Source organism: Sinocyclocheilus anshuiensis, unplaced genomic scaffold (genome assembly GCF_001515605.1).
Source record: "Sinocyclocheilus anshuiensis isolate Anshui unplaced genomic scaffold, SAMN03320099.WGS_v1.1 scaffold292, whole genome shotgun sequence".
In the NCBI taxonomy this organism is placed as follows: Eukaryota; Metazoa; Chordata; class Actinopteri; order Cypriniformes; family Cyprinidae; genus Sinocyclocheilus; species Sinocyclocheilus anshuiensis.
In genome coordinates, this window is record NW_015555757.1 from 2,188,105 (window position 1) to 2,200,070 (window position 11,966).

Below are 11,966 nucleotides of genomic sequence, written 5' to 3' on the forward strand. Positions count from 1 at the left end.
TATAGTGTGTGTGTGTGTGTGTGTATAAAATCTAGTTATTAGTATAAATCTATTAATAAAAGTTATGGAAATGTCTTGGAAACTCATTGGGCAAATGTGTAGGAACCGTTCAGTTTGAACAAATAATCCTAAATGGATACAGAAGAGCATATGATCAAATAAAAACTTTCTGAACCATTTAACCATATAACCAACAATAGCATTCCAGACAACAAAACTAACCTACACAATATAGGTACACAGGTGTTGAGAAATCACCTCTCCTGTCTCAAAGCATTTACCTGAAATCATGTGACTCTGATCCTGCTTAATATGGCAAAACAGGAAATGCATTAAGGAGGGAAAGTGAGGAATAAAAAGAGGACAGTTCTGTGCACACTCTAGTGCAAACACACTCGAGAGACATTCTTGTGAATGACACAGCTTTAGAGAAATGGCTTTCAGGACTCAGCAAGCAAGTGTCTGCCCGCTTCTCCTAATCTCATTCTGCTTACACTTCATCACAGGTACAGTAGCATTTAAATACTTATCAGGATAGTTTACAGATTTTTCAGATATTGGTCATGGAGGTGATGTGGGACACATTGTTTTATGTTTCTGGATTTGTCTTTAGATAACAGGGCCACTGCAATATCCATTCGAGAAAAATGTGAGTGTGCTGAGGAAACTGGCTCAGTGCAATGGAGAAAAATTACAGACTACACGATCATACAGAAAGATCCTCTTTGCAACAAGGTTCAAATCATGTGAGTAAGAAAGCATAATTCTCATTCAGGTGTATCTGAATGTGTTGTGCTCCCTAAGATGTACGAGATGATTGGATTTTATGTGCAGCTTCTGAACATTTTTTACCTTTGATACATTGTCGTAGAAAGTATTTCTTGTCTAAAACACTTTTGTGGAAATCATGTCTAAATTCAGAAATTCCGATCGAGCCACACCTTGACTCATCACTTGCTTCAAACTGAAATTCGTGTATCGCCCTCATGTCACTCAAAACATGATTTTTTTTTTCATGTGGAACACAAAAGGTGTTATGTCAATGTTGCTCTTTTGCATTTTTAAAAAAGCTTGGTGATTACTGCCAGTCTTGGCCAGATGCAATTATGTTTTACCATCTTTAAAAAATATATATATATTAAGTAAGTGAATGTGACCTCTCAATGTGCATGATGTCCCTGCCTCCAAGCAAATCTTGTACTATTCTACTAAATTCAGTACTTTTTACTGTAGTCTATAACTATAAGTCTGTAATAATTAACATGCAATTATATCCCTCCTGGACATTTTGCAATCCATGTATTTGTTAACTGTGTGTGAGGATATTACACAACATGTCATGTTGAGACATATCGCGAGTTGGGATCATTTATCTGGAGGGAAGCCCAAAACCAAGCCATGGCAAGATAAATTTTGCATTAGATTAGTTTCATTTAAATTTTGGCATGAGTGGGCATGATGCGAATAAATATCATGAATACCACTGAACTCTTCCTCAAGAAACTGGAAATATTAGCTTTTTTATGGCAAAATCTAGTGAACACAGATGCAGTGGAACAATTTTTTTTAATAATTTTTCATTGATATTCTGATGCCAACTGACCCCTCACAAAATACTACTTTAAATAGCCTCAGAGAAAACAACAAATAGGAAAAAGGAAGAAATGTGAAATGCAAAACTAAAATGTCTCACTTTACCTGTATTCACCTTAAGCCTGAGGCTTAAGTTTGTTTTAGTAAAAACACTTTTACAATAGTCTAAGTAATGATCAAACAATGCAAAGATTAAATAAATTTTCGGTATAATTAATATAAGACTTCAAATGAAGTTTGTTTGGAAAGGTGGCATGAGTAAATGCCTCCGATCAAATGTTGCTGTATCTTATAGCTTGCAGTGGTTTGCACACATTTAAAAACACACTGTTCTCCTCCACAGACTCCAGCTGTCAGGTAAACGATCTTGTCTAAATCCAGAGTCCAAGCAGGGGAAAAAACTACAAAGATGCTGGAGAAGGTATGTGAACACGCCCTCTGATCACGCTGCAAACGATTTGATTATTACATTTACATTTACATTTAGACATTTAGCAGACGCTTTTATCCAAAGCGACTTACAAATGAGGACAATGGAAGCAATCAAAATCAACAAAAGAACAATGATATGCAAGTGCTATAACAAGTCTCAGTTAGCTTAATGCAGTACACGTAGCAAGTTTAAAAAAAAAATCATATAATAAATAAAAAGAAAACAGACAGAATAGAAAAAGAACAGAGCAAGCTAGTGTTAAGAGGCCTTTTTTTGCTTTTGTTAATCAGAAGAATTCAGAAAGTCCGAATTATAATTGTATAATAAATAAAAAGAAAACAAACAGATAGAATGTAAAAAGATTAGAGAAGCAAGTGGTAGTTTTTTTTTTTCAAGAAAACAAGCAGCTAGTAAATAAATAGAGTGCAAGTCTAAAAGGGAGAAGTTTTTTTTATTATTATTTTTTTTTTATAAAGAATAGAATTAGAATAGAGAGTGCTAGATTTAGAGGGTCAAATAAAGATGGAAGAGATGCGTTTTTAGCCGATTCTTGAAGTTGGCTAAGGACTCAGCTGCTCGGACTGAGTTGGGCAGGTCATTCCACCAGGAGGGAACATTTAATTTAAAAGTCAGAGAAAGTGATTTTGTGCCTCTTTGGGATGGCACAATAAAGCACCGTTCACATAACATTTATGATTAAATGATTATAATTATTATCAATGATTATAACATTAATACACTAATAAAAAAAAGTGAAAAAGTGTGAATTAAGCACACCGATTTCAAACCTCATATAGGATTTTAATTTGAATAAAGTGAAAAACACTGCCACTATGTGGAAGAAGCAAATACTATCATGAAAATACTCATTCTAAAGATTCACTTAGCTCCCCTCTCTGCACACCACATAGGTACAAAAGCTATAACAGCATATTAATACATTAATAATATTGTCAAATACATAAAAAATATTGACAATGTTTTAAAGTAATATGATATTTTTAAAAATATAAATAAAAATACTTGTTATATGCAGCACTAGAAGCCTTGCATTATACAAATTGTATATAGCTGCTGACGCTTTCAGGGATGTTCGAGTAAGGATAAATATGGTCTCTAGTGAATTTTAAGTGTTTACATTGCCATTAATGGTGTGCATTGATTTAGGGTTGAGAACATGTGTTTTTGCTTGTTCAGCTTTGCGGGCCTCCCCAATAATTAACCCCTTTCACTGTTCTATTGTCCAGAATTAAATTCAACACACAGAAGAAGAAGGTCTGTCTGAAGCTCAAGAAGAAGAATGGACCAAAAAAGCCCAAGAGGCATTAATTCAACAATCTTTACCTTTTCTGTGTAGAAAGACTATGTGCCTGTACTTTGTCATTTACCCTGCCAGTCCTTTATTTGCACAAATAAATGATATATGTATTATGTAGATGGAATTTGTGTATATCTATATTTTGTACTGCTATTTTCTAATAAAAACGTATAAAAGTTTTTGCATGGTTTCGTGCAATTGATGTGATAATTAGCTTATATCATTTTATGTCCATATTTAAAAGAAAGCAATCTGACATTTAATTTTAAAAATACAAATACACATATATAAAAACATATAATAAAATCAACAAAAAGCATTCTATTCAGTGAAGGAAAATAATTTGAATATTCTATGAACTAACCCCACCTCTGTCTTTGACCACTCTCATTAATATTAAATATGCCACTTTAGTCTCATGGCAAGAAACACCTTTCAAGAAAAATAATAAAAAAGAACACAATCTACTGTGTTTACCAGAAAGAATCCCACTTATGCATTAGACCAATTTAAAAACAAGGGGTCACAACTAGAGATGCTCTCCACCTGCATAAAGAAATGACACTGTGAAGCCCCCTGCCCACCCAATCAATTACTGCAAACCAGCTGTGACTCTCAACTGCAGAAATATATCAGGCATATAGTCTTTAACCACTTCTGGATTTCTGTGTCACTATTTTGCAGAAGATTTGAAAGACACAGGCAAAACACATAAGTTTCATATAGGCTATTATTTTGATTTGCTTTAATTACATGTACACATTACAGAAAATATCACAATTCTGACACACCTGGTGCAGATGTACTCTTGTCAGATGGTTCACTCAAGTACAGTTTGTTTTGTCAACTGCATAAAGTCACGTAGGCCTACTTGAGAAGTTTCAGAAGAAGCCTAGGAAGCCGTCAAAAAAGACAGCAGTGCATACACAGCTCACCTGCAGAATTATTCAGGGAAAAAAACATCTCAAATGAAACCATTTCCATTAATAATGCACTCTTGTCTAGAGAACACATCTTTTCTATTTCCTTGCATATATTGTCCTTACCATCTTATGAAACGCCGTTCCTTCGTAAGAACCGACGGAACCCAGCTGTTTTGTAAGACACAACGTTTTATCTCTCCACTTCACCCTGCTGCTTCCTCGGGGAACAGACTGTCAAAATAACGCTACTCATTGAGAAGACTGCCAGCTGTGTAACCCAATCCGACACTCCGCTGATTACAGGAGCCAATCAGAGACGTCTGTGGGCAGGCTTCTTCTACGGTTGCCATGGGAAACGCCGGGACCGTTCACACCATCATTAGCATGTCTATCTTGCGATAACCAGGAGGCAGTTAAGCTAATATGACAGCCCACCTGTCATATTACAGCTTCATTAAACTGGAGGATTTTAATAATTTAAAGCTTTAGTTAAAATAAAATGTGTAAGGATTAACATGCAAGTACGCGAATATAAGCAATGCTATAGTTTCCTGTTTTTTGCTCAGTCTGAGAATACCATCTAGGAAAATATGACACCGAAAGGTCGGATAAAATATTTGAGGAAGCAGATGCTTTGAGCTGCCAAGACTCTCCCCACATGGGAAGGGAAATTATTATATCAACGGCACTGCCAAATATGGGAACTTTTTTTATGAATTTAAAAACAAAGTATATACTTCACACTGTAAACCCTAAACCAGTGTTCGAATTGAGGGGGGGCTGGGGGGGCCCGGACCTCCCATAAGCATTAAGGGACCCCCCATAACACCCAAAAAATATACTTGGGGGGGTCCCCTATTTTCAATAAAACTTTAATACTTAAAATGAAATGTTGATTTCTGTATTAAATTTAGACCTGGTTATGTTACATCATATTTTAGTTTTACGCGTTTTTACAGGGTTGCTCATTATAACCAATCACACACGATTCTGTTGAGCTTAGGAATGAAGTAGCCAATCAGAGGCGTTCAGATCAGTCATTGCTGAAACCCCAGAGTTTTGTTCAGACAGAAACTCGGGAATTCCCTCATCATAAGCAACAAAGTGCAGCTGTACATACGATGTAAGTTAGAGATTCATTTATTTTATACAACAGTTCAATAATCAAGAAGTTAATATTAAGAGAATTACGTTTTAGACACCACATTGCCTATTTTTTGCTCTATTTCGCCAACAAAAATGGTTCCAAACAAAGCCACAGCACTGTTTAGCGTCTCTGAAAAACATGACAGTGTTTCGTTCCTGAATGAATCAACTGTTTGAATGAGTCGGTTCAATCGCAATGACTCACTTAACAGTGACTTGCTGCCACCTACTGGCGGTTTTAATTTCACATTTTAAAGTACCCTTTTATATGTTTTTTTTTTTAATCATTTCAAATATCAGTATTCAACGTTTTAAGATTATAATATCAAAACATTATTTATGCATTTGTAACTGCAGGTTAGAGCATTCATGCCTTGCATTAAATAGTGTATGCATCTAATGCCACTTCAGATGCAGCTTCTGTGTCCTCTGCATTGCATGAATTTTGTTGATAATGATTTTATTTGTTTGGTAACTGCCCCAAATGTCTTATTATTATAATTGACTTTATTGATTAACAAGAGCTTTGACACAATTTGAACACTGCCCTAAACCCTACTTAAATACTATATTCCTACTTAAATACTAGCCTATATAAAAATATTTCAGTCAGTAAATTTGTTGACTGATAAGTACTGAGAAGTAGGGAAATTATAGTGTCTTTCAGCTGTGAACTTCACAAAGAGTGAATTTAACGAGTTCACCCGAAAATGATAATTCTATGTACTCACCCCATGTCTTTCTGAACCTGCATGACTTTCTTTCTTTGCAAATGATATTGAAAAACAATGGTAACCAACCCGTTTTGGTGACCATTGACTTCCACTGTAAAATGTCTTCTTTTATGTTCCTCAGAAAAAGGAACAACATGAGGGCGAGTAAAAAATTGTCATTTTTGTATAAGGTTAGCAAGCTAGAAGTAGATTAATCTCAGATTTGTGTTAAAATATCAGTTTCGACTTAACTTGAATTGACTCAAATTTAGAGAAGATAATAATATAATGCTAAATATGGAAAGGAAATTATGACTCTCAACCTTCACTAAAGGGAACATTAATCATCTTAATGGTGACTTCACTCAAAACATCTATCTAAAACAACATCGATAATGCTAAAATAAGAGAGCTAAAACTTTGTGAGTGCTAAAGAATGGCTTTTTAAATGCTACTTACATTATATGATTACATAATTCCATCCTCCAAGCACAAGGGTTTATGGGTATTCCCCACTGCATACATTTTGTATTGGGGAACAAATTTTTAAGCCAAAGAAGATCAAGGAAGTTGGATATTTGAGTTGAATTTACTATTTTTGTCATTCTTGTTATTGGTGTAGAAAACATTATTGTATGACCCATTGATGCTCATAGATTTTTCACTCCAGTTCTTTTGAACAGTGCCCATCTGCGACTCTCAATTAGCAAATGGAGAGTCACACAAATTAACACAGACTTACAACACAAAGAATTTATTTATTGTGTAACTGAATATTTTTTCCATGAAGTACATCAAGAACAACACACATGAATGCAGCATATCCTGATACTCAAGTATTCAGGATGTTGAAGTCATCCATTAAGGTTAATGGAGAGAAATAACGCCTGGGGGGTTGCTGTCCAGTCTTTAGGCTGAAATCCCACTAATCTGGGTCAGTATGATGAATGGAATTTCTTAATTGTATTGACGTATGGAGACTGGATGCAGGAGATCTAGGCTTAAGGTTACAGACCGGAATAAAAAGCAACTCTTTGGTTAACAGTGTTTAAAGGTTGTTTAAGGAGCTCAATCTTGTAAAAGAAAGATATAAAAGACTGTGAGCAAGCATATATATCTATATAAACTGATTCAGGTTGATTCAGTCATATTACATTATACTTGAATAAAACCATTAATTTAAATGTTACTACATAAAGCAATTTTTAGGTGACTCAATACTTTTAAAATGTATTTACTTTTAACAATTTCATTGTTCAGCAAGGATGCATTAAATTGACCAAAAGTGACATTAAAGCCAGTTTATATTATTATAAAAAAAATTCTATTTGTTTCAAATAAATGCTTTTCTTTTAAACTTTATCCATCAATCATGTGGGGGAAAAAAAAATCACGATTTCCACAAAAATATTACGCAGAACAATGTTATCATTGTTTTAACATTAATAATGAGAAATGTTACTTGAGCACCAAATCACTATTAGAATGATTTGTGAACATGTGACCTTGAAGACTGGAGTAATGGCTGCTGAAAATTCACACGTATGAGTGAAAAAGAAAATATTCTTTGAATAATTGGTCATATTTTGAAAAGAGGTATTTGTATTAATGTCTCACCTGGCACCTCATGGCTAAAATAATTTATAACACCATAATCTCTCACATTTACAGTCTAATAATTGGTGCTTTATCTGACGTGGTCTCATCTGGTTCCACTTCATGGTATTCTTCTATTTCAGTGTCATTATGTCTGAGACTCTCAATGAAGTGCACATTTCTTGTGTCTGTTTGTCTGTTCATGTGTTGGGCATTCTTCACTGACTGAGCCCTGTCTGTGGGGCCATGCAGTTGGCTATTGCTAGGAAAAAAATATGCTCTTTTGCCTGAAATGATGTGGAAGAAAGAGAATGTGTGTTCAGCATCCTCCCTGTCTGTGACACAGACAGAAGACAGAGGGTCACTATACGATGCCCTGGACTCTATAGGCGGATCTGACTTTTTCTTTTTGCTTAATATGAAGTTAAAGAATCCAGTCACTACCAGCATAATTCCTGTAAAGAAACAGACAACGTTTCTAAATTCATGTTAACCTGTATGTCTGTCCATAATATTCTTTGGGGTATTTTTACAAACTATTTGACTTCCAATCAAAATCTTTAAAAATTATTATTTTTATAGATCTCACAAAGTCCAAATGAATTGATTTAAGGTCATCTGTATGCTTGTGTATTCCTAAACATTGGCAGAAATAACTTTTAGAAGATATTTATCTATTTAAATTGTTTTACAATAATGCTTATTATTTCTTTAAATGTGTAATTTATTTATTTACTTTTTAAATATATAATTTACGCAATAAAGTGAAGCACCTGGTATTACAGCATGCCATACAAGCACTGGATGCAGGAAACACATCAAAGACATCATTGTGTAGTATAGAAACTTCTGAAACCCCCCAACTTTGGCCATCTTCTTCCAAAGAATGAAAATCTTCCATGTGGGTGGACAACTCCAAGCAAGAAAAAACAGATATGAATTATTTTAACGCATTGATTAAAATCACAATAATACCACAGATGATCAAATAACAAGAACAATTACATGATTCCTTTATAATTTGATTAAACATACGGAAGGCACATTGCCAACAGAGTGTCAATGAAATGGGCAACTTCAAAAATTAGGATCACCACCGAGGAGAGCCTGTAGAGAATACAAACAGAAGTAAAGCAGTGGTTTATAAAATATCTTACTTTTTGTTAGTAAAACAAACAAACAAACAAAAAAACAGTATAAATAGTTCAGTAAGCGATACCAAAACATACTTTAAAGTAAAAATGAAATAAAAATGTACTCGGTTTTCTTTATTAATGCATGTTCTTGGTTTTATTATAAATGATTCAAATGCAACTCCCACTATTCACAGTCTAATCAATTCCTAAGAATAAACTTACATGTTTTCTCATTAAAAATCCTAATTCTCACCACAATAAAGTAAAATGGACTGTGGACTAATGTAGACTTTAACCATTTCTTTCCCTTTATGCTTTTTATTAGATATTAATTACCTCCCCATATAAATATCTCCCCATTGTTTATGCAGAACCTCTCTGGTTTGGCTGTGAGCCCGGAAAGATCAGATAATCTGGGACAAGAGGTTCATTTGCCTCCATTTGTGTGTAATTCCCAAAAGGCGCTACTGTATTGCCAGCTATAGTTAGAAAAGGAATGACTGTGGCCTTCATTGACCATGGCCCTAAAAGGGTGATGAGCCGTCACCTGTTTGTTTGTGTAACATCCTTCAGTTGCTTACACCACCCAACGAGTGGCGTCAAAAGCAATAACTCCAGCCAAAGTCAACACTATTGACCCAGATACCAATACCATGTGTGCATTGTAGGTGGATTCTAACAATTAAATTGTAAACCATAAAAACAGTTTTGTTACTTGAAATAAATGCTAACTGAAATAAAATTTAAAAAAAAAAAAATTACATTTTATTTAGTTTAAGTTGAAGCACTAAAATAACTTAAAAAAAAGATAATAAAAATGACAAAAACACACAAAAATGACTCAAACTTAACCTAAAATAAAAAAAACAGAAACTATAAAAATAAAAACTCATTCAAAATATTAATAAAAACTATTACTATTAGTACATTTTATAGTAATATATACTAATATATACAACCACACATACTGTATACACAAATGGATGATACTACAGAGCTACAAATACTACCATAAAACAAAGAATAAATGCAGAACAGTAAATTGGATAATAATAATAATAATAAATAAACACTGTGGCTTATTTGCTCATTGCAGGAAATTATTTTTAAAATCTGAAATGAAGGCATGTCTCAGAGAACTTTCATATGAACACTCTGAACAAACCTTGAACATACCTTATGGACATACCTTTTAGGTACTAATATATACACTTTGAGTACTAGTATGTATCTTTAAGGTACTAATATGCACCCTTTATACAAAGGTGTACCATTTTGATACTCACAGTAGATAGATGGCCAAGCTGTTGAACTCCCCCTGTCTCTGAGTCTCTATACCCACTGCACAAAGCACTGATGACACAATCACAACGCTCACATTAAACTTAACATGCAGAAATCATATCAATCAATATCAATATTCTGAAGCATATGTGTAATTAATGTAAAAAGTAATAATCGGTGTGTTTTAAATATAATATAATATAATATAATATAATATAATATAATATAATATAATATAATATAATATAATATAATATAATATAATATAATATAATATATTTTCACAAAAATGGGATGCAATTGCCACTAGATGTCAGATTTGCCACACACCACTGCTGGGCAAATTAACCTATGGCCAGTATTGTTGTGCTGATTTTGAAAACAATGTACAAAACAAAAATAAATATAACTGAATAAAATACAATTCATCATGAGAGAATTGTGCAGTTCCCTGAGCAATGCAAAGCATATGGCAAATTGGGGAAATCTTTAAGCATATTTGAAACATTTATTTGAGATTTGTGAATTAAATACTGATTGAGCATTTGGATTTTTTTGGACTTTTTTGTATTACTAAAAATAATTACTAAATATTCTTATCATGTATTTAATAACAACATTTAGCTATATTCACATTATTCTACATCTTTAATTGTTTTTATTATCATTTGTAGATCATGCACAATAAAGCAAACAAAAACATTTTAATACTTGAATCCCTTAAACATTTTTATTTATTTATTTGTTTAAAGCATTTGGTAAATGACTGCAGTAACATTTAACAGTGTTTATGTAATTGTTGGACTTAACATAGGAATCTCAGTTATATTTAATTCATCCATACTCGTGGCTCTCTTTCTTTTTTAATATACAGTACATTTACCCTCTATTTCAAATTAAATGAGCCATTACCTTAACAATGGAACAAATTTCCCTTTATTTGACTAATTTTAAATTAATTAAATTTTTTATGTTGGGTAATGAGCACAAAACACACATTTCTTTCAGAATTGTAAACATCAATCACAGGGTAAAATATTGCAATGGCTGCTAATGCATGCTCCTTGATGCAAGATATTTTTTTATATTTAAAGGTTAGGTATAGTACTTTAGGTGAAACAATGGCCTACAAAAGAACAGCAAAGACGCAGTCCTACCTGCAGCAGTCGAGATGCCAAGAACTCTGCAGGCACATTCCACTAAAACCCACAAAGCTGAGCCCTTCATGGTCAAAATCAAAAGGTTTTTTCCTTTAGAACATATGTTGATTGTCAACGTTCTCTATTGGTAGTTCATTTATTGATAGATAGATATCAGAACTTTGTACAAGGACGGCAGCGCCATGGTTAGAAATCTTCTCGCCTGAGCAGGAGGGTGCTGTAGGCTGCGAACCAGTGCAGATTTTACCCTAGTAATCAGCCTAACATAGAAACGAAAACCCAAACACTGACCACCCTCTGCTTGTTCCTGCTACATTCCACCTCTACTCAAGGTGAGGGGACCAAACAACAAAAAACTTTACAGTTAAAGATTACCTGGTACTAGCAAAAAGCACAAATAAGGCATGTTCCCTGAGGAAAGACACACACACACACACACACACACACACACACACACACACAAACCCACACACACATACACATCCATACGAAAGTACACACTACACTTGCACACAAGCCTGTTGCAGGACCCTCACAGGTTTTGAGCAATGTGACCTTCATGAGGAGGTATTCCACCCTCCATCCTTTTACAGCTGCTGAGGGACATATTCAAATTAAATTATCTCCAGCCAGTCAGCCAATTAATCAAAAATGTCCTTGCCCA

General features: G+C 33.9%; 3 protein-coding genes across 4 annotated transcripts in view; 1 reads left to right on the top strand and 2 right to left on the bottom strand.

Moving 5' to 3' along the window:
- Nucleotides 1-4,469, bottom strand: part of LOC107673909 (ras association domain-containing protein 4-like) — a 24,076-nt gene extending 19,607 nt beyond the window's left edge. The window contains exons 1-2 of one of the 2 annotated variants that reach the window (XM_016467725.1): nt 4,391-4,469; nt 4,136-4,279 (exon numbers count right to left, since the gene is read on the bottom strand). Coding sequence is in view for 1 of the 2 variants with exons in the window: in XM_016467724.1 (XP_016323210.1) it covers nt 4,391-4,393 (3 nt within the window). In the remaining variant the exon portion in view is untranslated. The remainder of the gene's footprint in view (nt 1-4,135; nt 4,280-4,390) is intronic. The other variant, XM_016467724.1, reaches the window with a different exon arrangement.
- cxcl18a.1 (chemokine (C-X-C motif) ligand 18a, duplicate 1) lies at nt 338-3,514 on the top strand. Its single transcript, XM_016467727.1, has 4 exons — nt 338-506; nt 614-746; nt 1,937-2,014; nt 3,274-3,514. The coding sequence occupies exons 1-4, from the start codon at nt 434-436 to the stop codon at nt 3,353-3,355; spliced, it is 366 nt and encodes a 121-aa protein (XP_016323213.1). The 5' UTR covers nt 338-433; the 3' UTR covers nt 3,356-3,514.
- A 2,553-nt stretch (nt 4,470-7,022) lies between the features above and the next one.
- LOC107673868 (transmembrane protein 72-like) lies at nt 7,023-11,369 on the bottom strand. The gene is made up of 6 exons (XM_016467676.1): nt 11,300-11,369; nt 10,145-10,211; nt 8,758-8,829; nt 8,496-8,635; nt 7,796-8,177; nt 7,023-7,156 (listed from the first exon to the last, which is right to left on the bottom strand). Exons 1-6 carry the CDS (start codon nt 11,367-11,369, stop codon nt 7,084-7,086), a joined length of 804 nt encoding a protein of 267 aa, XP_016323162.1. The 3' UTR covers nt 7,023-7,083.
- Nucleotides 11,370-11,966: the final 597 nt, after the last annotated feature.